At 52.5% G+C, this 23752-nt stretch overlaps 11 protein-coding genes across 11 annotated transcripts; 7 read left to right on the top strand and 4 right to left on the bottom strand.

Moving 5' to 3' along the window:
• Positions 1-53: 53 nt before the first annotated feature.
• Positions 54-719, top strand: A1O5_01750 (uncharacterized protein; the record flags this gene model as incomplete). The annotated part of the gene is made up of 1 exon (XM_007742366.1): positions 54-719. One exon carries the CDS (start codon positions 54-56, stop codon positions 717-719), a length of 666 nt encoding a protein of 221 aa, XP_007740556.1.
• A 1242-nt stretch (positions 720-1961) lies between these two features.
• A1O5_01749 (uncharacterized protein) lies at positions 1962-3161 on the top strand (the record flags this gene model as incomplete). Its single annotated transcript, XM_007742365.1, has 1 exon — positions 1962-3161. The coding sequence occupies one exon, from the start codon at positions 1962-1964 to the stop codon at positions 3159-3161; it is 1200 nt and encodes a 399-aa protein (XP_007740555.1).
• A 944-nt stretch (positions 3162-4105) lies between these two features.
• A1O5_01748 (uncharacterized protein) lies at positions 4106-5458 on the top strand (the record flags this gene model as incomplete). The annotated part of the gene is made up of 1 exon (XM_007742364.1): positions 4106-5458. The coding sequence occupies one exon, from the start codon at positions 4106-4108 to the stop codon at positions 5456-5458; it is 1353 nt and encodes a 450-aa protein (XP_007740554.1).
• Positions 5459-6765: 1307 nt separating this feature from the next.
• A1O5_01747 (uncharacterized protein) lies at positions 6766-8403 on the bottom strand (the record flags this gene model as incomplete). Its single annotated transcript, XM_007742363.1, has 3 exons — positions 6766-7956; positions 8008-8151; positions 8206-8403. 3 exons carry the CDS (start codon positions 8401-8403, stop codon positions 6766-6768), a joined length of 1533 nt encoding a protein of 510 aa, XP_007740553.1.
• Positions 8404-9022: 619 nt separating this feature from the next.
• Positions 9023-9944, top strand: A1O5_01746 (uncharacterized protein; the record flags this gene model as incomplete). The annotated part of the gene is made up of 3 exons (XM_007742362.1): positions 9023-9097; positions 9159-9589; positions 9653-9944. 3 exons carry the CDS (start codon positions 9023-9025, stop codon positions 9942-9944), a joined length of 798 nt encoding a protein of 265 aa, XP_007740552.1.
• An 824-nt stretch (positions 9945-10768) lies between these two features.
• On the bottom strand, positions 10769-14404 carry A1O5_01745 (uncharacterized protein; the record flags this gene model as incomplete). The annotated part of the gene is made up of 1 exon (XM_007742361.1): positions 10769-14404. One exon carries the CDS (start codon positions 14402-14404, stop codon positions 10769-10771), a length of 3636 nt encoding a protein of 1211 aa, XP_007740551.1.
• A 741-nt stretch (positions 14405-15145) lies between these two features.
• A1O5_01744 (uncharacterized protein) lies at positions 15146-16132 on the top strand (the record flags this gene model as incomplete). Its single annotated transcript, XM_007742360.1, has 1 exon — positions 15146-16132. One exon carries the CDS (start codon positions 15146-15148, stop codon positions 16130-16132), a length of 987 nt encoding a protein of 328 aa, XP_007740550.1.
• Positions 16133-16291: 159 nt separating this feature from the next.
• Positions 16292-17089, bottom strand: A1O5_01743 (uracil phosphoribosyltransferase; the record flags this gene model as incomplete). Its single annotated transcript, XM_007742359.1, has 3 exons — positions 16292-16680; positions 16735-16834; positions 16910-17089. 3 exons carry the CDS (start codon positions 17087-17089, stop codon positions 16292-16294), a joined length of 669 nt encoding a protein of 222 aa, XP_007740549.1.
• Positions 17090-18034: 945 nt separating this feature from the next.
• A1O5_01742 (uncharacterized protein) lies at positions 18035-19348 on the top strand (the record flags this gene model as incomplete). Its single annotated transcript, XM_007742358.1, has 1 exon — positions 18035-19348. One exon carries the CDS (start codon positions 18035-18037, stop codon positions 19346-19348), a length of 1314 nt encoding a protein of 437 aa, XP_007740548.1.
• An 870-nt stretch (positions 19349-20218) lies between these two features.
• On the top strand, positions 20219-21124 carry A1O5_01741 (uncharacterized protein; the record flags this gene model as incomplete). The annotated part of the gene is made up of 1 exon (XM_007742357.1): positions 20219-21124. One exon carries the CDS (start codon positions 20219-20221, stop codon positions 21122-21124), a length of 906 nt encoding a protein of 301 aa, XP_007740547.1.
• Positions 21125-21997: 873 nt separating this feature from the next.
• Positions 21998-23677, bottom strand: A1O5_01740 (uncharacterized protein; the record flags this gene model as incomplete). The annotated part of the gene is made up of 1 exon (XM_007742356.1): positions 21998-23677. The coding sequence occupies one exon, from the start codon at positions 23675-23677 to the stop codon at positions 21998-22000; it is 1680 nt and encodes a 559-aa protein (XP_007740546.1).
• Positions 23678-23752: the final 75 nt, after the last annotated feature.

Raw genomic sequence — 23752 nt, 5'->3', positions numbered from 1 at the left:
AGCAAAAGAGACTGTCGATTACCAACAAAGACCAGTCACCCAAGCACGACGAAATGAAGAATCCCTTCAAGAGCCATCAGGAAACCGAAGTAGTCGGATCCGACTCGATCCAAGACGAAGACGACCAGTGGGCAGGTTTCCAGCCACAGCAGCCTTTCCAGTTCAATGGCACAGATCCAGGCCCAGAATCTCGTACTTTGCACGTCCAGTACCAGGATTATTGGAACCACCACACGACCATCCGGGTGCTGGACACAGACCAGACAACGGTCATTTACACTGTGGATGCGAGATACCGGAAGCCGCAGATGACAATCCGTTCTAACTCCAACGATGGCGAAGTCGCGACAGTCGACTTCCATTGCTTGACGACCCGGATCGACATCAGGTTGCATGGGCGGGCGCTGTCGCTTGAGTCTTCGGGGTTCATGAAGACCCAGTACTCGTACGCTTCCCCGGAACTTGGCGGGGAGAAGATGACCTGGACGCCACGGAAGAAACTCGATGACTTGAACATGGTGCTCTTGAACGGCCAGGGATTGGCCATCGCCAGATACAAGCCCAACTACAAGGGGCCGAAGCGCGGTGGGAGCATGGAAATGCTGGCGCCGTGCCTGACAAGTGGTGCGATGATGGAGGAGGTCATTGTCATGTGTCTGGCGGTGACGCACTACAAGGAGAGCCAGAGGATAACAGTAGCCATAACAGCAGCCACTTGATAGAAGCGCACATTCAGTTTATGCCAGATACGGTAGGACCCTGAAACTAAGGCGATCGTTGCTGATGGACGTGATCACAGCCTTGTGAGGCAGCAGAGAATTTCAACGGACAATATTCTGTAATGTAGCCACGTTCATGGATTGGTGAATGCATATTTACAGGGCCTTGGTACCTTGGACCCTTGGTACTGGGTACATACCTGCCTGATTGTTGGTGCTCTGTAAAAATACCGCTGTCGAAGAATTGACCGAAACGAGGCCGATGAGGATGACGTAGCGGCACGGAGGCGGTTGGTTGTCCGACACGCCTAAAACAGCCACGGCCTCTTAGCTATTAACACTCTACTCATCATTCGTTGGGCTTTGGTCCTGAAACGGGTTCCATATTTTTCCACCAGAGCTCCCAAGAGGCTGATGAAAGCCTTACCAAGGCCCTCATGCTCTGCGAACCGGCCAACAGCAGACTCGTCAATCTGTTAACTCGTCCCCTTGACTCATAGCGTCAAACGCAACACGGAGTACATATGTGCACGGTGGTGCCAGTGGAAGGGACCAAGACCCATTACTCCGTACTGCGGTGCACAGTGTTTTCCAGACGTGTACTCGGTATGAGGTTCAATTGTTCACTGTCTGTGCAGACCAAAAGACAGGTCCTGCTCCTCTCCCGGACCAGATATATATCATCAAGCCCACCGACGGCCTATTCCACAGATTCCTTTTCCAGCCTCGATCGCTTCCTCCGCCGACTGCTGAGTCAGGAGCAGCGCCTAATACTTTGAAGCGTGGCTGAATTCAAAGCCGGACTGGAGTTCGACTGCCTCGAACAGGTAAACAATGACGTTGCCGCGGACTAGCTGCCGGCAGAAGAAGGGCACCCAGAGGGCATCGAGGCTTGAAGCGGAAGCCCCGGCGCGCAGATCTGCAGGGGCATCGTTCGCCAGTGTCCAAGAGCGCGAATAGAAAGCGTCTGAGGTGGATCATGGGCCCGATCTTCCGCGCCAAAGGCTCAAATTTTCTGCCGCAAATCCCATGACTTATATAATGCTGTTGGCTGAGTCAACGCTCCGTTTCCGCTCCCCCTTTTAAGGAGATATGCTGTCTTAAATGAGCGTGCCCCCCTACTAATTTCCTATGTGCATTCTGTCTCTTCGAGGATCGGGAGAGTACCATAAGGTTGCTGTTGAAGGTGGAGACATTCGAAATTGGTGAAAGTACAAAAGCGAAAAGAAATACGAGTTGAAGATGGAGAACGACGAGCCAGAAACTCGGCCTGTCACAGGAGTGAGCTGGCGGGACAACAGTGACGGGGTGCCGGTGGTTGATCCGGAGAAAGAAATCCTGGGACAACAAGACCAGGAACAGCAACAGGATTCGAGCGACACTCCCGACAGCGGCACGACATTGGGGCTGCCCGGTGATGAGCTGAACGAAAAACCCGACTCTGAACCCTCACCCAATGCCGACAACGAGTCGACCGCGAGAGCAACACGACCCGGGCTCGAAAACAGAGCCACCACATATGCCTCATCCACTCGCACACTCCCGCGCCTGAAGCGCAAAGAGACGAAGATGATGCAAAAAGAAGCCCACCCAATGCAGCACCTGGGCATCACGCTCGGACTGCCGGCCATTTTACTCTTCGACATCATCGTCCCATGCATCATCTACTACACATGGTACAACTCCCGCAAACACCGCTGGGAGAGAGACTGCCGCGAGCAATTCAACAGCACTCCACGGGAGTGTCCGATCCTCAAACCTGAATACGACGAAAACATTCTTGGCTACGCCATCATCTCGTTTGGCGCCGGCGAGCTTTGGATCTTGATTGCACGGGTGTACAGACTGTTCGTGCACACCGAAGACTGCGCCCCTCTGTTGTCAAGGAACAAGTGGGAGCTGGATGCCACGTCGTGGGTGTACGGGGTCGCCATGATCCTGGCCCTGATCCCCTTTGTCGTCGGCAGCTCTCTGGTGCTCCCCCATCTCTACCTCTACTCGCCGACCTTCATCATGGGATTCCTGGGCATCCTGATGCTCATCACCGAGATCCTCCCCATCAAGATTCCCATTGGGATCAACTCGCAGCCTCGCGGCACCAAGCTGCGTCCGTTCATTTACTACGCCGCCGAAGACTTCATCGCCGTCGACGGCCTGCAGGACCGCGAATTCCGCGTCCGCTACAACGACCGCTACGAGAATAACAAGGCCTTTCGACTCATGTTCCGCTACCTGACCTGGTGGTGGCTACTGGGCGTGTGTACGTACATCGGCTGCGTGTCGGCCGTCATCTGGACCTTGGAATTCCACTACGCATTCGGACTCTCGCTGGGTGTTCTTTTCTCTTATATCGCCATCTGGGCAGCTGTTTCTTATGTGTGGGTCATGCTCGAGATTGAAAGGGAGCAGAAGGCCTTTGAAGATGGCAAGTTTGACCCATAGAAACTCCCCAAACACCATAAAACTTTTATATACCTACATACAGTAATAATGGTAATGATGGTAATGATCATGGAGTAGGCACCGCCGTAGGCAAGCCTCTCGAAAAATGCCTCGTCCGGAAGTCTACCTCGTACTTGAAGTGTGTTTTGCTTACCCACAAGGCCACGTAGCCCCCCCCCCCCCCCCCCCTGCATCGAAATTCGACATGGGGCTCCTTAAGTATCCGCAAGGCCTAGCTAAGAACTAGTGGCCTAGTGACTAGCCCACCAGCCCCCATTAGCGGTGGTAAAACGTCGAAGCGCCCGAAGCGATTCGGCACTCGCGGACCCGATAGGTACGAGCACTGGGCGAGCCTGTACTGGGTACTGAGTAGCACCACCCCCGCAGTAGTGGATTACCGCTCCAGCTTCATTTCTACTTATCCTTTCTGAGATTCCGTGTTGTCCAACTTAGCTTTTCTTCGGATGGTCGAAGCCCGCCTAGAATATGCACGCAACCTGTCTCATAACAAACTCGTCGCGCCAATACAGGCCTTGCCTCGGTGCTTGCCGAACGACACTGTTGATCGACGCCGGGAATGGAAACGGCTTTTCAAGAGACGGAAACTTGTTGACAATACATGGGAGGCTGTCACGGACACTCACCTGTGCAGGGTGCTTTCCAGGACGATACTGAACAGAAGAGACGTCTTTAGCCATCGAGGCGCGGTACAATCCTGAAACTACTGGGCTGCGCTTGGTAGGCTTCACACGGTGGGCAAAGCAATCACGGAAAGGTGCTCGTTCACTTTTCTCACTTCCACCTATTTGCCTGGGTTTGCTCAAACCCCTTCGGCTTATTTTCTCCCTCCATCCCTCCCTCTCTCTCCGCGCGGCTTTACATCACGGCGTGTTGACATTGTATACCCACACTCCCTTTCCATTGTCTTGCCGCCGCGCAGTGTCATGGCCGACAACTTTCCTGCGGAACTGGTGCGGAAAGTGTTGCTTCACGTCAAAACAGATCTCGATGTGTCTCGGCCTCAACCCTTCCTCCTCAAGACGTTCACTGTCTGCAGGCTCTGGCGTGACATAGGCTATGAGTTGCTCTATACCGATATATCATTGACAAGGGCTCAGATCGCAAAGTTTGTGGAATCCTCGTCTGCCGGTCAAGCATTCACTCGCTCCCTTAGCATCCGCATTTCCTACACGGAATGGCCTTACCGCAATCCTGACAGATTGCTCGATGTCTGTTCGGCAGCCAGTCTGAAGAAAGTCATACAGCCCATACCTCAGATCGTACAGGCCATGGTACGACTGGAGAGTTTCAGTTTGGTAGCCTCAGCGCGTGCAAGAGTGCGCCTGCCATTGTGCAAGGCAGTGGAGAGTACAATTCCAGAGATCCTGCAAGCGTTGCCGAAGTCGCTGAAGCATTTGGAACTCGACGCTGGTGATGCCGATTTTCAGCAATGCTTGCCACCCTTGGTGCACCCCTGCTTCTGTCGTTCATTGAGAGAGAGAATGCCCTCGTTATCCAACCTGCGTCTCCGGGTTTCCAGACTGTGTGGAGAGCTTTTTAATACGAGCCCTGTCGAATTCCCAGAGGACACAAACGTCAGGCCCAGGAACGATGCAATGGGATGTACGATACTCATCAACACCATCGAATCTAGTACCCGCCGCCTCTCCTATGCTAGACCCCCCTTACAAAATCCCATTGCGGCCAACAATCTTCGAGATCTCGCTTCCATTGCTCAATCATCTATCGCTAAGGGCAGACTTCAAAACCTGCAGCGGCTCTCGTTCTTTACATTAAGACGAGGACTCGTAACAGACCCACTGTTTTCCGCTGTAAATGAACTAGTGTTGGCTCCAGCCACCAGAACGTTGAGATATCCATTTGAGGATGCTACTTTTTTGCGTTTCCAGGAACCGGATGGCTCACAGATGGAAGCTTGGGGCCAGCTGGATGATCTCATGGATCTCATAGAGGGCCGAGTCTGGGTCGAGACGGCTGAAAGATACAGGCTGCCCCGTGTCTACTTGAAGCAAACACCGCGATTTGCTTCATCCGTGGTCATGAATAAAGTTGTAGTTCTGAACGGGCCATTTGGGGCTCGACTCCGGGGGGCATTGTCTGTCCACGAGAAAGCCGAAGGTCGTCAACTTCTGCGGGTGCAGGAAATCCAAGGCTTGAGGGTCGGGTTCGTGAAGCGGGATCTGACAACAAAGGAATTAGAGAATGCACTGGAGGCAGGGAATGCCGTTGTGCTGGCTGCTGGAGATGAAAATGGAGACGATGTCTGGATTCCGTGATCGGGAGTGGGCCACGGCATCGACGGCGAGGGCGAGGGCGAGGACGAGAACAAGATGGAAGATGAAAGACAGATGGACCGACGCCGCTAACTTTGCGCATCCCTTCCTGATTATCCAACCATGGCTACTACTACTACTACGACTCATTACGATTTGCCGAGAACCTCCTCTCCTTCTCCATAAGGCTCAGCCTTGATTACTACAACACTACTCTATACCCTCTGACAGCTGTCTAAGGGGGTTTCTGTACAACACAGAGGATCCCCTCACCCTTTGGGACTCTCGTTTCCAAGGAAAAGAGGGGGAGAAACAAAAACTGTCCTTCTCAATCTTGACCGAACGTGATTGATACGGGAACGGCCCTTGTCTTGAACAGCGACGGGAATCATAGGGAAGAGAGCCAAACCTGAGAATTGGCTTCCCAGCTTCCTAATGCTCAATGCTGGCGTGATGCCCCGGATGTGGTTTTGGAATGGAGGAGAGGGTCTGTGGACAACAAAGAGAGAAAATGACAGAAAAATGAAAGAAGAGGGAAGAGGAGCGCGTGATGGACACCGGACTGACAGTTGGGCTGAGCTGTGAGTGAACATTGGAACTGCTTACTCGGAAATGTGTGACTTGGGGCGCAAAGGGGAGAACAAGAGGGCACGCACACACTTCTGGCTGGCTGGCTGGCTGGCTGGCTGGCTGGCTGGCTTGCTGGATGAATGAATGGATGGATGGTAGATGGACATGTATCGGCTGTAATGGAGGAATCGACTCATGGCATCGCAAGCAGAGCAACGGAATGGATGGAGGGATGGATGGATAGATGCGGGTATCTCATGACTCAAGCCGAAACCAAGCTCAACTCCAGCTCCAGCCCCAGCTCCCTCCTTTTGGGTTGAAGGTCTCTTTATCTCCCTTTCCCTCAAGAGCCTATCCCTTCTGGCCCGAAGAAACCGTTTCATATGAGTACATATTATCGCCCCGCGCCGTCCTCCTTCCTTACCCCCTGAGTGACTCTTCCGGACCGAAATGTACCTAGGATCCATGGGAGAGAATCTCGGAATTGCCACCCCTTGCAAGACAAGACCTTTGCCGGGGAAAAATGATGCCGATTCGAATCACATTCCAGATACTGCTGATGCTGACCGCCTTGTGGAAGGCTTCTGCTCTCTAAGACCATGGAAAGGATAAAATAAAAAGGGGTTAAATTGAGACAATTGCACATCGCCATTGATGCGAAGCATCCACCGAGAGATAAGAGACCAGAGTCGTGAATAAAGTGCCATCGCCGCCGCCACCCCCACCAACTTGTAGTCGGTTCAAACTTTGGTCGTCTTAACCACCCTGGTATCGATCCCATGCCCCCATCCGAAAAACCGACAATCCTCACCATACCAGCAGTCTGGCTCGTCTGGCTTATTCTGCGGACATCGGTGCCCGTAGATGCACTCGGGGTCAGTACAATCCAGCTTGTAGTAACAAGGAGTCATGCGGGCCACCTCTCTCAACACATTACGTTCGCCCTTTGAAAGAGGGTAAGTGTGCGAATGAGAACAATTGTTACTCGTGCAATATGATGCGCCCTGGAGGTAGAAAATATTGCAGAGTTTGAGTTTCTTGATGCGTTGGATTTCGTGATTCGGGATGCTGGAGTCGATTTTGTCGATGCGTTGCCCATGGCGGTTTCTCTCGATCGTCTTGCTCACCGGCTTCGCAACAACAGCCTCGGGGCTCTTCATTGAAGTTGGTGTCGACGTCCGGGTGGTGCTGGGCGCTTTCGAGGTCGACCCTGAGGGTTGCGCGGTCAACGTGGCCCAGGTCAGGGCAGGCGTACTTGAACCTGAGACCGACCCATTCGTGCCATTTGACTCGACACGCGACAGCGCGGGCAAGGTGGCGGTGACTGCTTGTAGTGGCCCCTTGGACGTACCAGATGGGGCTACCAGCTTCGTCACGCAGAACACATTGTCAAATTTTGCCGTCTTGAAATTGTCCTTCAAGGTGGCAATTTCCTTCTCAAATGGTACACCTTCAAGCAAAGTGATGTGATTCAGTATCGTGGTATCTTTTATCGTGTCCTCAAGCAGTTTTGCATAACGGCCGTCACTAGAACATCCAAGAATGACTTGGTGACAATGGCAATCATAGAGGTTGGTCCGGAACTGATCAAAGATCTTCTCTTTCGTGCTATCGGGTCGGGTTCCGGCATCGACAAAATCAAAGGACAGTTGAGTGCTGTTCAGGCCACGTACGAAGTCGTCAAACAACGACGGACGGTCGATGATTTTGAGTTTGGTCAAGGTGTCGGACAATGTTTTAATGTTGGCATAAATTCGGGTGAGGATCTTGGGAGAGTCGAGATGGTGGAGATGCTCTGCAGCAAAGGCCGTCGCAGCATCGAAAATCAAATTTGCCGCCTCTTTACCACCCTTTTCACCTTTGGACAATAACTCTTTTGCGAAAATCATACTATCGCCATCGAGGAGGATCGTGATGAAGGGATTTCGGTCCTAGAGGAGTTAGCTGCTAGCGTGCATGAGATTGACACTCTGAAGCCGTACCATGATTGCCTTGACCTGAACCATTTGCTCGTGTAGAGCGGCTTCTCGCTGATGACCCTCTCTGTTATATCGGGCTTCTCTGCTGTTCTCGAACTGTAGTTGATCAAGCTGATTCTGGGTGCTGTCGAGCTGGTACAACAGTTCCTAAGATTTGTCATTAGCCTGCTGTGGCTACCACTAACAATATGGCATATATACCTCGATCAACTGATTCTTCTCCTCTTCAAGGCTCCTGAGGCGTTTATTGCGTTCGCGAAAGGACATCTGGTTTGTGACAGCGCTCATGTCGCCGATGGGACGACTCGACCTCAAGGAACCATTTCGCGAACTGTAATCTGGGCTGGAATTAAGTAGAGGATGGTCGAAAGTAGGTGAAAACGGATCGTAACGCGCCATGTCGGGCATTTGCGTGAGAGTCAAAGACGTTTCGGATCAAAATGGCTGGGTATTTATAAGGTGAAAATGTGACCGCAATAGAGACGAGGGAGGAGAGGAAAGGACAGCGTGACGAGGGAGATTTGAGTCGTGCGATTTTGTGTTGCTATGCTTGTTGGCGGTGAATGCGAGACAGAGAGCCTGCATGGTCAAATGCAGCGAAGCGCACGTCAAAGTACAGACTACAGGTGCATGGCGACCTTTTTTTTCCTGGGGGCGACGCGTTGGTGGCCATCGGTGGGTATCAGTGGGCCGCCTACTAGCCCCAAGAAGGCGGTATGGGCGCTGAGTGGCCCGCAGGCTGCCGCAGGCTGCAGCAGGTGCTTTTGGCGCGTGAGCAGGCGCTTACATGACCAAGATGGCTAGTATGGTTAGTGTGGCGGCTAGACGACTATCCAACTGGCGCCTAGCCGCCGCCGCTAGAGGGCGACGAGGGCTACGAGGGCTAGAGGATCAAGCTCACCTTGCCCCGATTGAGCCCAATGGCAAAAATACAACTCTGTCTCTTTTCTTAGCCTACTGGCCACTTCTGCAACCACCTCTCCCTTCCCCCCTTGGACTGTCTCTGCACTTCGCTACAATGGGTCGCTTTTTGGATCTCGCTCTCCTCCTCTTTGGCTTTCAGGCCACAGGCATCTTTGCCCAAGCTGATGCGGTGAGCTACCGACCTGCGCCATCCCCACTATCCATTGAACCTGCTAACACGTGGTGCTTAGGAGGTGGAAGAAGAGATCGAAAATCCCTCTCAATCTCCCGCCCTTGCCGTCTCGGTCGAAGCAACCTTTCCTGACGCGGAAATCTTCGGCATCAAGATCACGAACGGCAAACCTTACGAATCACGTCTCGCTTTTCTAAACGAAGAGCCTGAGCCGGTCACGGTTCAATTCGTCGGGGGGAGTCTATGGACATTCGATGGCACGAATCCTCGCATTGTTCGAAACCTCACTACGGCCCAATATGCTGTCGAGATCCCGCCGGGCGAAAAGCAGACACTGCCCTACCGTTTCCAGACGAACCTTCACCCACAAGATCTGAGACTCAACTTGGCTGCCGTCATTAGTTCGCAGAATGCGTTCTACACTCTGCAGGCGTTCAATGGCACTGTCACCGTTGTCGAGCCAGACGCGAGCATCTTTGATCCTCAGCTGTGAGTATAACCCCCTTTTCCCATTGACCGTTGTCATCCGCCTTGACTAATGACATGGCCCAGTCTCTTCCTGTACTTCTTCCTGCTCGCGTGCGCTGTTGGAGTCGGTTACTTCTTCTATACCATCTGGATTGTCCCTTACTTTCCCAAGAAGCGCAAGCCCGTTAAGGGCGGCAAGAGAAGCGACATGGCGAAGAAGGTTGATAGTGGTGTTACGTCGGACTCCGATGGCCCGGCTGTCTCGAGCGGCAAAGCATACAACGAGGAATGGATCCCGAGCCATCACATTCAACGACCTGAGGCAAGGAGGGTCAAGAGTGGTGCAAGGCCAAAGAGTCGTGGCAAGGCCGAGTAGAGTCGCCCCCGCTGGGAGAAGCCTGGGGTCAACTTTGAGCCTCAGAGGGAGGAGCTTACCCTGCTAGACTTCGACAGGGTACAGCATCTGAAGCATTGGATGGACAATCGACGGAGAAAAACTTGCAGTAGCACAAGGAATTATGGAACGTCAGTATCGCACCGAAAAGCAGGCATTGACGAAAAGACTTTTTTTGCATATGGCGCTTCACATGCTGTACTAGTATTACTGGGAAAATTACATATTGCAGCGGTGCAGGGTCTTTCGACCAACCGACCGTGCAAAAAAAATCCGGGAAATGTTGAGGCGCATGCATCATGAAGAAGTCGCGGCCAATCTGACCAGAGGACAACAAGCCGGAAGACCTAGGCAGACTCTCTGGCGATGTCAATGGGAGAGAGAAACCTCGTCAGACAGCCAGACGAACGGGACAGACAGGCCGATCGATGGTTGTGTAAGGCGTAGAAAAGAGAATACAAAATATGAGAATCAGTGCAAAGGACGTTGAACCCTGTAGAAACCCAGTTCACGGCACCTAAAGTACCTGGACCACGGGGTGTCTATGTAGTCGTAGCATGTGAATTTTCCAGGAGAGAAGCACGATATGAGCACATATGTAGATGTGAACTGACACTATTGGTGCTATCGCGTATGGTACACAGTTGGACTGGATTCTAAACCCGATCGATATCATCATCTTCCCCCGGGAATGAATTTCCCAACTCGCTCTGGAACACACAGCTAGGTACTTTGGGCAATAGTAAATTCCGAATCCGAATCGTAGCAAAAGAGAGAGAGAGAGAGAGAGAGTCCCTTCCATCCCATCAATCACCCATGATCTCGTCGTCGTCCTCGTTTTCTCCTTGATCTCCCTTTTCTTTCCAGGCGTCATGCTCGTCATTTTCACTCCCATGATCCTCAATCTCGTCTTCCTGTAAGTCGTGCTGTTGTTGCGCCTCTTCCTGATCCTCCTGGGAATCTTCGATATCATCGTCCTCCGGCACCATTTCTTCCGAGACAAGCTTTTTGCCTGCTTTCTCGGTCTCCTTACCCCCTTTCTTGCTATTTTTCTCCTTTCCTGCCAGGTTCTTCCCACCTGCCCTCTTCGCTGACTTTTTCTTCTCATCCAGATATCCCACCAACACAGAGTAATTCTTGCCCAGCTTTGTACGATTCAGCATTAACCGTTCCCTCACGGCCGTTTCATCTCTGATCGCCCCACCCACGAGGATGAAGATGATTTTGCTCGTCAACTCGCACAGCTTCTGTTCTGCCAGGAGGGCCGCTTGTTTCTTTGCGTTCTTGCTTTTCTTTACCTCGTCGTCATCCTCGTCACCCTCGTCTTCTTCTTCATCATCATCTAAGTCGTCCCGTTCATCGTCCGAATCTTCAGGTGGTTTCTCGATATCGTCTTCATCTTCCTCGTCCCTGCCGGTTGAACCTTTTGCCCTTCGTTTGTCACTGATGGACTCGATCTTCCGATGCGTCTGCTTCGCAAAAGACTGCTCCATCTTTTCATGCGTGATCATGACTTCCTTGACGATCTCCTCTGGGACATACGTGATGAGACCCCGCAGATTCTCCTCTATGTCATCATCCAAGTCACCTTTCTCCGGCCTCATGTTTCTTATTGTGGTGAAGAGGGCGAATAGTTCCAACACATTCAGGATGGCTTGATACCGCACCATGTCAAGAGGCTTGCGCATTCGAATCACTGGAGCGATGCTATCCACAAACACTGTCCGCGTATTCGCAAACTCTGTCAAGGATGTAGTCGACAACTGCGCCTCATCGTTGGCGTTGATTGCCTTTTTCAATCCGAACATTTTCCAGCGAAAATAACGCGAGAAGAGCTCGATGAGGGCACCGCATAATTGATCCTCCAGCTCCGCAAAGGCAGGCGTGGTATCCTCGTCTGGCTCGCCCCGGTGTAAGAGCTGTAATAACAGGCTGAGGAGAGTTTTCTGACTGCCGGTCTTGTCCTTTCCCTTCCTTGACGATCCAGTGCTCAATCTGCATTCAATGACATGGCTGCAGTCATGCACACCTGCGAGCTCGGCCAGACGAATGACTGTGTTCACGACCTCAGCAAGCGAAGGTCTGTCAAGCGTTCCCCGTGTCCCGACAGCCTTGTCTCGGAGGAGATTTGCCAGCGTTGCGACGGATTCACTCCAGATCTCCTGTACCTTCGCATTTGCGGCCTCTTTGCTCGGTTCGTAGCTTCGAGCATTCCTCAATGCTGCACTGGCCGCTGCGAGCACTTGTTTGTCTGAGTGCGACGTGAATTGTTTGGTGATGTCATCAAGGATTGCGGCGTAGCTGGCTTCGCCGCTCTGTAGCTCGTTGATCAATCCGATATCTAACAGCTGTTCGATGCGGAGAATGGATGACGCAGCCCGTGGTGTGCTGCCAAATTTGTTTAATAATTGAGGAAGGAGAGTGGTGAGATTCTGCGCTGCCGATTCTTGTTTCTCTTGGATTTGATCTTTCGTGGCGTTGGTTCTCAATATGGACTGCAGATATGATTTGACCGCTGCATACAGAACGTCCAAAATGATGGCATCTTCACCCGCACTCAGCTTATAGGCTTGCTGAATGTTGAGGTCGACGTCATCATCATCGCCCGCTGATGGGATTGAAGAGTGGTCGAAGAGGAGATAACCTGCCAACTCTTCCCATTTGTGCAACTCTGGCATATGAGGGAAGATTGACTGGGTAGCCAGCGTATAGCAGGAGTCTGAAATCGAGTTCATAGGCAAAGATTGAGCAGCCGTTCCGTCCAGTGATTCTTCATCATTGTTGTACCCAGCAAGGACTGACCCCAAACATTTGAACTTGATCCAAGACTTCGTGGGAGCCATAAAGTCTTTCACGTCTCCCACATCTGGGAACGCGGCATCATACTGAGTTTCTTCAAAGTCCTCAATCGTGGCCTTATAGAGATCTTCGATATTGGAGACAAAGAACTTGGCAACCGCTTTCCTGATCCGTAGTTCACTGTCAAAGATCAATCGTCCAATGGTATCGATATCATCAGGTTCCAATAAGTCCGCATCTCGGAGTCTATCGAGCAGCTCAATTGTCTCGGCCCTTACGCTGATATCTGCATCCCTCGCGCCCATCTCCACCAGCCTCGACCGATACCGATCAGTGAATGCTCTGAGAGCGGCAATGTTGTTCTTGTTGCTGTACAACTTCTTCAGTTGCTTGATGTCCTCTATTCTAGTATGGGCACTTGTATCGTTCAGTACCCAGCCCAGATATCGAAGGAATTCACCGTCGAGGTACATTTTGCGGTAGAGAACCATCCATTTGCCGAGCGCAGCAACACAGAGAGTGCGAATGCGTTCCTCAACATCTCGGTACCTATGGACGTAGACGGTATCAAAGGCGTCTCGCAATTGAGTGTCGATAACCTCAAGCTTATCCTCGGTAGCTCTATAATTCTTTTCAATGGCCTTGACTCGGCCTTTGTTGGGGTTCTTCTTTTTCTTTTCGGCATTAAGCTGGGCCTTCAATGTCGCCATGGTTGCCTGCAACTCCTCTGCCACTTCGCAGAGAGCAGTACTCATGGCCAAGGAGATGATCGTCGCAGTGTGTCTGAAGGACTTGTAGTTCGCACCTGACATGGTCGCCACCCAGTTGTGGATGTTGTCATATATTTCGCGTTGATCATAGAAAGCGGAGGACGTATGCAGTACCTTGATGATGGCCCCGAAGAATTCCTCCAACACGTCCTGAAACCCTGCATACTGTTTCTGTTTTGAGATAAGTGGGTAATCTGGAGGCTTTTGCTGCTCATATTCCTGAATAACATCGCCGAGCTTGCTAGGAACCGAGTCGAGGTCTTCAATATCCTGTTGGTCGACTTCGGAGTTACAGCCGATGCACTTGAAGATGAAGTTGACCAGGTCTTGCAGAGCTTTGACGTTGTCCTTTTGTACTTCTTCAAACCACCAAGAGGCGGCGTCTTCGGGCGACTGGCCCCTCCCGAATACTTCGGCGTAAAGTCCTTGCTGATGCGCTTGGCTGGGTCGAGCGCGGGCTGTGCTTGATTTTGATGCCTTTGATGTAGGTCTGTTCTGAATATTAGCAGAGCGAATGGCGAGAGTTGTGCTCGGTCTAGAGGTTGTCTTTGTGCGCTTGGTGGCTGGTTTTGCAGTCGCTTGTTTTGCTCTCTGCGGTCGTCGTCGTCGTCGTGTTTTCAGTTCTTCCTCGTCTGACTCGCCTTCATCTTCTTCATCCTCATCCTCGTCTTCTTCATCTTCTTCGGGCTCACTGTCTTCGTCCTCCTTTTGACCGTTGGTTGCTTCAGATACTCGTTTCCTTTTACCGGTACCGTTTGAGAGAATACTGCTGTCGCGATGTTCGTGCAACTTGACGGCGCGTCTGCGCAGTACTCTGCCTGAACTGTGAGTGGCTTGTGGTGTGCTATTCTGTGCGCTCGCGGTGAGCTCCATGATGTCCTACTGGAGGGGTGGATGAACACGTTCCAGGGTTTCGGAAAGGAGAATAGGTTCCGAGTCCAATGGCGGGCTAAAGAGGGGATGCCTTTGGATGGGTTGGAGGTCACGCCGACGAACGAGTAGACGGGCGCAAATGCGCAGGTTGCGACTCAAGCGCAATGGGATATTGAACTGGTTACCCGGTAAAGCTCCCACGACAAGTGACAAGTAGGGAAAACGCGTGACGCGCAGGAAGGCTTGAAGTGGAGTGGTGCAGAGGTGGCGGTAGGCGGCAGAGGGAAGATTTAGGCAGGCTGTACGAGGTACCCAGGCCCGGCGGCCCACTAGTGGGCTGAGTGGGCCGCGACTTAGTTAAGTCTCCCTAGCCTAATTACCTACCTACTTGTACCTAGATGGGTAATGGGTAGCGATACAATGCCCATCAATGCAAGAAATTGGGAGCCCGCATACAGGCATCCTCAGGGAGACACATGGAACCCCACCATGCCATCCCCCCATAGCTCTCTTTACACCAGCCTGCCAGTGGGTTGCACCAGCAGATTTTGTATCCTTGATCTGGAAGACGCAGCCTGATCTCAACAACCGCCTGCAACGGGAGATTCGGGCTTGGAGCTATTGGCTCCCTTATTCTGTCAAATCCTGAAGTCGATCGGTATCCAAAGCAGTCACACAGAATGATAGACTTGACGGGCTGATCATTTCTTCTCTTGCTTGTCGCGTGTGCGAATGCGAGGTATGTCTCTGCCAATTTCGCCGTTCGCGGCCTCGTCCTCCAGAGCAGGAAGCGGCGAAATCCTTCTGGCCCTCCTCCCACCTGAGAGGCAAGTTCTCCAGAGATGTACATACCAATACCCTCTCAAACTCATTGCTCCGGACCCTCACCACTCGAGCGAGGAAAAGCACGTGACTGTCGCCTTTTTTCTCACCTATGGAGGCGGATTGGTGGGAGGAGACCAGATCAGTCTGAGAGTCGAATTGCAGGATGCCACCAGGCTAGTTCTCGTCACGCAAGGCAGTACAAAGATCTTCAAATCTCCTCAGAGGTCGGTCGTTAGCAGACAACAACTGGACGTCAGGATTGGATCCCAAGCCTCTCTGTGCTATCTGCCAGATCCGACTCAGCCGTTCGCGGAGAGTGTCTACGAACAGAAACAGACTTTCTATGTGCAACCAGATGCCACCAGCAGTTTGTTGGTGCTTGACTGGGTGAGTGAAGGCCGCCGCGCGAGGGGCGAGAGTTGGACGCTATGGAGTTGGAAAGGCAGGAATGAGGTCAGAGAATTCGACGAGCGGTCGAAAGGGAGACTGCTGCTTCGCGACGCACTAATGCTCCACGAGGACGGACTTGGAAGCACAGGGCTATTCGACAAGTCTAACAACATGGGCATTTTTGGGACTCTGATCATCTATGGTCCTGTCTTCAAGAAACTCGGAGAGTTCTTCACGCAAGAGTTTACAAGTCAACCTCGCATTGGAGCTAAGGATTGGGCGGCGAACGAACGCATAACCCAAGCGAATGGAGTCGACCAGGCTGAGCAAGCGAGACAACGCGAGAAGCAAGATGGTATCTTGTGGACCGCAGCATATACAAGAGGCTTCATCTTGGTGAAATTTGGAGCGAAGGAGGTCGATGGTGCAAAAAGATGGCTTGGAGGGCTTCTGAAACAAGAAGGCACAGTGGAACGAGTGTTTGGACATCAAGCACTCATTTGCTTTAGGTGACAAGATGGTCGTTCATTTGCCCGCAAACATTCAAGAGAGGGTGCAGACTCACAATACAACGACTACCAAAGGTACCCGATAAATCCAGGAAAAACGAACCTCCTCCTAGGCCAGCAATTTCATCAGCTCCAAAGGGAGGGAAATCTGGGCCCTTACATGTCATTTTCCTATAGTCAGGAAAAGACGATCACCAACGTCACCCAGGCCCGGCTTAATCATGCCTTTATCAGTCAGGCCATCGTCCATACCGCCTGCCCATACCTGTGTGCCCTCTGGCCATTCCGCGGCGGCTCTTGCTATACCTGGGAGGGCGCCCAAAACGCACAAGAAGATGATCTTTTCGACACCCCAATCCTTTAGGATTTGGATAGCGGCGCATGCTGTCGCACCTGTCGCGCACACGGGGTCGACGACAATAGCGAGCCTCGCTACCGATCCCGGGGATTGGGGGAGGTTGTTATAGTATTCAACAGGTTGCAGAGTCATCTTTTCGCGGAACAGGCCGAGATGGTGGACCGAAACGGAATCAGGCAGAAGAGTTTGGATTGCTGCGCTATGCATCAGTCCCCAAGGCGACATTTCCTGGAGATCAAGTAGCATACCTTCAACCATACCGAGTCCGCTTCTCAGGATGGGGACAACGGTGAGCTTCGAGCAGTCGATGGTCTCGTAAGGATACTCATATCCAATGGGGGTTTCATCCTACATCAAAGCATGGGTCAGTCTGGATCCCGATCAGCGCGAATGCTCCCAAGGACACAGAAACACGGGACTCACTGTTCCATCCGGATCGACGTCGAGTTGGGCCAGCGCCTCAGCCCCCAGCAACAAGGCAATCTCATGGACAAGGGTCTTTGTTTCGCGAGCGTTGGTGCCCTTGGATCTCAGCTGGCTGAGCTTTGCGCGAAGACAAGGGTGTTTTGAGAGATGGACATTGGGAGGTAGAGACGAGGCCATATCTATGAAGAGAAGGCAGATGCGACAAGAGGATAGAAGTAGGATAGACGCGGAAGCAGAGAAAGTACGGATGCAACTGTACTCGTATGTAGAATTTGGAGCAGGATGCAACAATGGCCGTGGGTCCTTTTGACTATGAATCTCTAGATTGCACAAGTCTCATTTCGAAGCACCCGCCACAGTCCCGAACCAAAGGACAGCTTGATAGCTGCACAAGGAATGAGGAATGGTGGGGGGGGGGGAGTGGCAGGGAAGAGGGGCATCAAGGGGCGCATATGCGCTCTGGCTCTGCAATGTTGGACTGCGGATTCCGATGCCCAGCGCCCGCGGCGTCTTCGTGTTAGCGGACACGCCCTTCAGTCCAAGCTCAAGTTGTTGAGAAGTTAAGAGTCCCAGACGTTTGGTCAACCCACTCATATGTGCCTGAAGACAGAATGAAGCTCTGGTAACCAATTGGTAGGAGACGGATGCGGGCGTAGACTTTTGTTACAGCGCGTCACGGTACATATCTATGTATCAATGGGAGGCTTAATCGGCGCTCTCCCTCACCGGTTCGGACGGCAATTTGCTCTCGAATCCGCAGTTACTCCGCTGCACTCAAACATTGGGCCTTTTCCTTCTCTAATTATGAGTACTTATGGACCCTTGGGAAGGGCATGGACGTGATAACTCTCCCATTCTTCTCCAATCCGCCCCTGTCATGATCCTGCTATTGATGCAGATGGTCTCGAAGTGCCAGCGACCGCCTCACGCCTCAATTCTTCCGTGACCGAGTCAGATCGGAGTCGATACCATCAATTTCGGGGTTCCTCTACTGGAGATAGCCCGTCGAACGGTGCGAGAAAGCTCCAAGAACTACCCGGGGTGGCGACAATGCACAATCACTATGTGGGAAGGACTGGGGAGAGGCAGAGAAGAGGCGGTGATGAGGAGGAGTTGACTGAGATGGCTGTGCCGCCCCCGGCCCAACCAGAGGACCCTAGACGCCCATCGCTAGAAGACGTGGAACGTCGACTCAGTCGACCCTATACATCAGATCGCAGTGAAGCACTGGGGGAACTAGCGGCACCTGAACCCATTGCACCAGGGGAAAAGCCAACTGATGAAGAAAGTGGAGCGCGTCGCAGGAGTCTAGAGGAGGCACAACAAGAGGATGGGGAAGAGGAGGAGGAGGAGGGGGAGGAAGGGACCAAGGGCCTAGAGTGCACCCCTTCATATGTCGCGACAGAGGTATACATTATTTCTTGGTTGGTCTTGTTTTCGCTCCTTGGAACGTTGGCACGCCTAGGGGTCGAAGCCATTACACTGTATCCGAATTCGCCCTTTGCGAGCCGAGTCCTGTGGGCCAACCTTGGAGGCTCATTCTTCCTGGGCTTTCTCACCGAAGACCGCCAACTGTTTCGAGAGGAATGGGGATCAAGAGATCCCAGAGCACCTGCTTTGGACCATATCAAGGTCAAAAAGACCATTCCGCTCTACATCGGCCTTGCTACGGGTTTCTGTGGCTCCTTCACGTCCTTCTCCTCCTTCCTCCGCGACTGCTTTTTGGCCTTGACAAATGATCTCGAGTCGCCCTCGCCGACCGCACCGTACCATGTGGATCCGATTGTCGCACACAGGAATGGTGGCTTTTCATTCCTGGCTCTCTTAGCCATCCTGATTGTCCACCCAGCTATCTCTTTAGCAGGGTTGATGGTCGGCGCACAACTAGCTCTAGCACTTCAACCAGTCACGCCAACATTACCATTCAAATTCTGTCGCAATGTCTTGGATCCGTTGGGCGTCATTGTCGGGTTCGGCTGCTGGCTGGGAGCGGTCTTTTTGGCGATTTGGCCGCCGGGGAATGACATACACTGGAGGTTTCGCGCGGTGTTCCCACTGGTGTTTGCACCCCCAGGTTGTCTTCTCCGCTTCTACGCGTCTAAGCACATGAATGCTGTTATACCGTCCTTTCCATTGGGCACATTCGCAGTCAATATTTTTGGAACGGCGGTGCTCGGTATGGCCTTTGATTTGCAACACTCGAGCACCATCGCCACATCCGGGTCAAACGCTTGTGCGGTGCTTCAAGGAATTATGGAAGGGTTTTGCGGGTGCCTCACGACCGTCAGCACGTGGGTTGCGGAAATTCAAGGGCTTCGTCGAAGACATGGTTGGATATATGGGGTTGCCAGCGTAGCGGCTGCATTGGCATTGCTGGTGGTGATCATGGGGTCGATGGGATGGACTGTTGGATTTGTGCCACCGACTTGCAGCTGAACTGCCCATTCAGAATAAACACTGTTGAGTGTCTTGATTTGCGCTATACAGAAGCGATGTCAGTATACCTCGTTATTGATTCAAATTGAAGCATTGCTCTGCCACAGACTGCAAACGCACTATTTGTAGTACTAAATATACCAATTTATATCAATTACTAATCCGTATACGTACTAGTCTGATAGCCCGGAGTCCTCATCTCACCTCCCGACATGGGCTCCACGTTCGATTGGCTGTTCGGCTGTATCCCAGGAGAACTTGAAGCCGATTGGGTCGAATCTGAGCTCCACCTCCTAATTAGGTATAACTCTTCCAAGCCTCCAATCCCTAATCCTCCCCGTCCTCCGACCTTGCTCGCTTGTTGCTTCTCTCCATCGTCCGGCTTCCTTGCCACGCGTCAGCACTCGCTCTTCTGTGTTCCTGTTTGTCCTGTACAGCCCTCGCTTGAGCCCTGTACGCCTCTTTCCTTTCCTCATCTTTCTTGCTCACAGGGTCCCTCACCAGCAGCTACCGCCTCTTGTTTGGTTACATGCATGGCCGTGAGCAGCTGTTAGCCCCCGACTTGAGTGTCCGCATTGCAACACCGCTCTCAGCGCCGTCGCCGACCACCGTGGAGGCTTTGACTTGATGTCAGCTACCCAGTACTCGCTTCCGCCTCGCGACATTCTAATTCTGCTCTCACATTGACTTGGGGTTTTGTTTTGTCCTGTCCTCCTACTCTGTACCAGCAATCCTATCGAAGATACACACACGACGTCAAATCCAGCGACTACCCGAGAAGGCGGGTATGCTGTGAATCGAGACAGCGATAGCGAATTACTGCACCTTCAGCACGTCGTTCACTCATATCTAACCACCTCTCGCGGCACAATGTCCACCAAAACTGTCACGACCTTCCTTCTCTCTTCCCTCATCTACAGCACAACCCGTGCCTTCGTTCCCTTGGACATCCACCCACCCATCGACAATGACGACATTCAGCCTCTGCCCTCTGAGTTCGACACAGTCCATTGGATTCCTATCGCAACTCTCGCACCACTTTCCATTATACCTTCACCTGCATCCTCAGTGCCTACACCTACGCCGTCTCCTGTCAAAGAAGAAAATGATTACCATATCCTCCCCCTCGGTCTCGACGCCAACGCAGTCCCTGAACTAAAAGTCCGTCAAGTAACGGGCCAGGGCGTCGCCGCCGCTGCTCCTACGGCAATCAATCAAATTAGTCCGATCACGACATACTACATCAACAGCGAAGTTGCTGTGGGTGTTTTCACGCAAGTGCCTGTTGTGTATACCCAGACTTTCGCGCCAATTCCGGATCAATGGACTAGCGCTGGTCCAGGCACGATCGGGTTGGGGACCATTTCGGGCACTGTGGGCCAGGTGAGGAGCAAGAGAAGTTTGCCGACCCAGGCTCCTTTGGCAGAGGGTCACACCATGAAGGAAGGCAGTGGGAACACGAATGAGAGACATACTGGAGGGCCAGAGACCACACCGTGGATGGAGAAGCTAAAGAAAGCGGGCAAGGAGATGATGGAGTTGTTGTCCAACAAGGAGATGGGGAAGCCGACAATGGGGCAAGAAGAACACGCTGTTTTGCTTGACGAGGGCGCCGAATTATCCGCTACGACCTACGTGGATGCCTTGCCACCCGAGAAAGAGCAGGAGGAGGCAGACTCACTTCTGGCCACCAACGATGCGCGCCGCGCTGCCCACGCAGGGACACTGGCTGTTCTGGCTGTGGGCATTGCTACAATGTGCGTGAGTCATCTGTAAATAGAGGGTGATACGACGAAACTTTGGAGAACTCAAAATCCTTGAGGATGGTAAATGACAGCAATCCCACACATATACAACAAAATGCCCAGCGGCGGTTTTGGGCTTGGGGGACTCGATGTTGAAACACGAAGACGAACAATTGCATATATACTACTGGATCTGTTTTGAGGGCGGAATGAGAATTCAAAGGGCGTTGGCGACGGGCGAGTCAAGCGAGGAACTTCTCTGCGGTATACCGAGCCTATTTCTCGTGCTCTCGACATTCTGATCCTCAGGGAAGGACTTTTTTATCTTTTTGGCAGCGAGGTCAAGCGACAGTTACAGGCTTGAATTGGGTACGGCGGAGGGAGCCACGATCTCGGACACAGGACGATGGAGCATATACTTGTATATAGGCTGACTTGTCGCCAAATACTTGTTTTAACGGATACATCCTCCGTACATGGATTCCAAGTTCTTGCCCACATCGTTGCTATGCCATGCCACGCTATGCCATGCCACGCTATGCTAAATTTCCCAGCGGGGGTATCGAGCAATCAAGCACCCCACGTAGGTTGGTACAGGTACATAGGTAAAGGTCCAGGAAGCTACACAATTTGCCTGCCATCCCTCCTCCCTTTTTGCTTTTTATCATTTGAAAGATCCTCTCATTAGTCGAATCGATTTCATGTTTCTTTTTTTTTTTTTGGTGATTGTTTTTTTTTTTTTCCCTCGTGAAAAAGAACCAGGACATTGGGGGATCATGTGCGTTGATCCGTCCATCCATTTCATTCACCTGAATTTCATCCCATTTCAGTAGATGTGGTAGATCCAGCCAGTCAATCAATCAGACACTCGTCGGATCAATCGAGAAAAAGGAAGGGAAAAAAATCAATCGTACAACTTGGCCCAGTCCGGTATTAGGACCATCTTCCTCTTTACTTGGCCCAATGCATAGGCTGTGCCCTTGATGTCCTTTTTCTTCTTTTCCCTCCCACCACTATCATTATCATCACCGTCGTCGTCCTTGGTGAGATCACTGTCCCCGTACTCGTCCTCTCTGTCTGCGGCCCCGTCTCCTTCCTGGGCCGAGCCTTCTTGATTTTGCCCCGGCTCTACGAGAACGACATCCTGTAAAAAGTTCACTTCGGTGCCATAGCGGACTTCCATATCAGTCCCGCCCCAATCCAGGGTGACCTTCCCGGATTTGTGGACATGGAGTTTCCCCACGACTCCCGCGGGCAGACGAATTGGTTCGGACGCCGTGAGCAAGCTGTCTATTTGCAGGTTGGGTCTAGCCGGGGCGTCGGGATCAGCTTTGATTTCGGGATCGGTGATGGTGTTTGAGGCCATTGCGCCTACGTCAGGAGCGTCGAGGTCGATAGTCGTGATGCCATCACCAGTGGTCGGCTCGACTTTGACTACTGTCTCATTTGTTTGCATTGCGGCGGAATCGACCAGGAAGGGTGTTAGTGGTGGGAGCTGGAAGAGAAACAGATTGCCGTCCTTGAGACTGGTCACGGGCTGTTCCTCGTCGTCCTCGTCGTCGACCTCCATCTTCGCATCTGCTGCCGGTGCTGTCACGAATAGATCTCTCAATTTGTGGACGTCACGCATAGCTCTCATTCGTTCCGCACGCTCTTCGATCGTCTCTGTCGCAGACCCCTTGACATCCCGACCGATTTTGCCGGCAGCAAGTTGCTTTTTCAGCGTCCGTTTCTTCAATTCGGGGCTGGAGGGTTGTTCTTTGACAAATTGGAGTAATTCATTGTCCTCGTCCTCGGAACCTTCATCTCGCTCATTTTGCTTATCGAGCTCTTGAGTGTCAGTGTCGGCTCTTGGCCCCACAGCGCTGCGGCTTTTCTTGCTGGCTAAGCCTGCGGTGTCTCCTTCCTGCTCTTCCTCTTCTCCCAATGTTCGAGGTGCACGGACTGGTCGCAGGCCCAGCCCTATGCGAGGCATTCGTTTGCCAGTGCTTGTAGCTTTTTGTTTCCCTTTTCTCAGGGTTGATGCGACGATCTCTTCATCTTCGTCGCTAGAAATCCAGATGCGCTCGATGTCTCGTTTACCCTCATCATCGGGCTCATCATCCGTGTCCACATCGAGGGTTTCTGCGGTCCTTGATGTGCCGCCTTTACCACCAGTGGAAGTCCCTGCTTGACCAGACCTCTCGTAGCCTGCTGTCGCATCCTTGCCCAGCGCTGAAACATCTTGATGACCTGTTAGCAGCTCGCCGTATCCTTCATAGCTTGTTCTCGATTTGGCGGTAGGTTTTGTGCTAGATCCTGCCCCAAAAACACCTCCGCCTCCCACCGGTCCTTCTCTTTGGCCAGCTGCGGCACCACCTCTGCCTCCACGAGCCGCCCCTCTTCCTCCCCTCGCACCGCGATTTGCAACCTCATGCTCAGCGGCTCGGGCCTTTTGCCGTTCGGCTTCTTCTTTCGCGAACTGATCTCTTTCAGCTTTCGTCTTCCGCTGGATTCCTGCGCGAGGTCTCGGTTTTGCGCTGCCGCCGCGAGGAGTAGCCCTGGCAGTTGCGGTCGGAGGCGTGGATGCTGTTCCGTCCGGCATGGCAAGTGACTTGTGGTGGGCTTCGCCGCCTTCCGAAGAGGTTTTACCGACTTACGCGTCCGAAGGCCATTAAGT

Source organism: Cladophialophora psammophila (genome assembly GCF_000585535.1).
Source record: "Cladophialophora psammophila CBS 110553 chromosome Unknown aczJe-supercont1.2, whole genome shotgun sequence".
Classification (NCBI taxonomy): Eukaryota; Fungi; Ascomycota; class Eurotiomycetes; order Chaetothyriales; family Herpotrichiellaceae; genus Cladophialophora; species Cladophialophora psammophila.
Note: the sequence above shows the minus strand (reverse complement) of the source record. Positions and strands in the feature narration are given on the sequence as shown.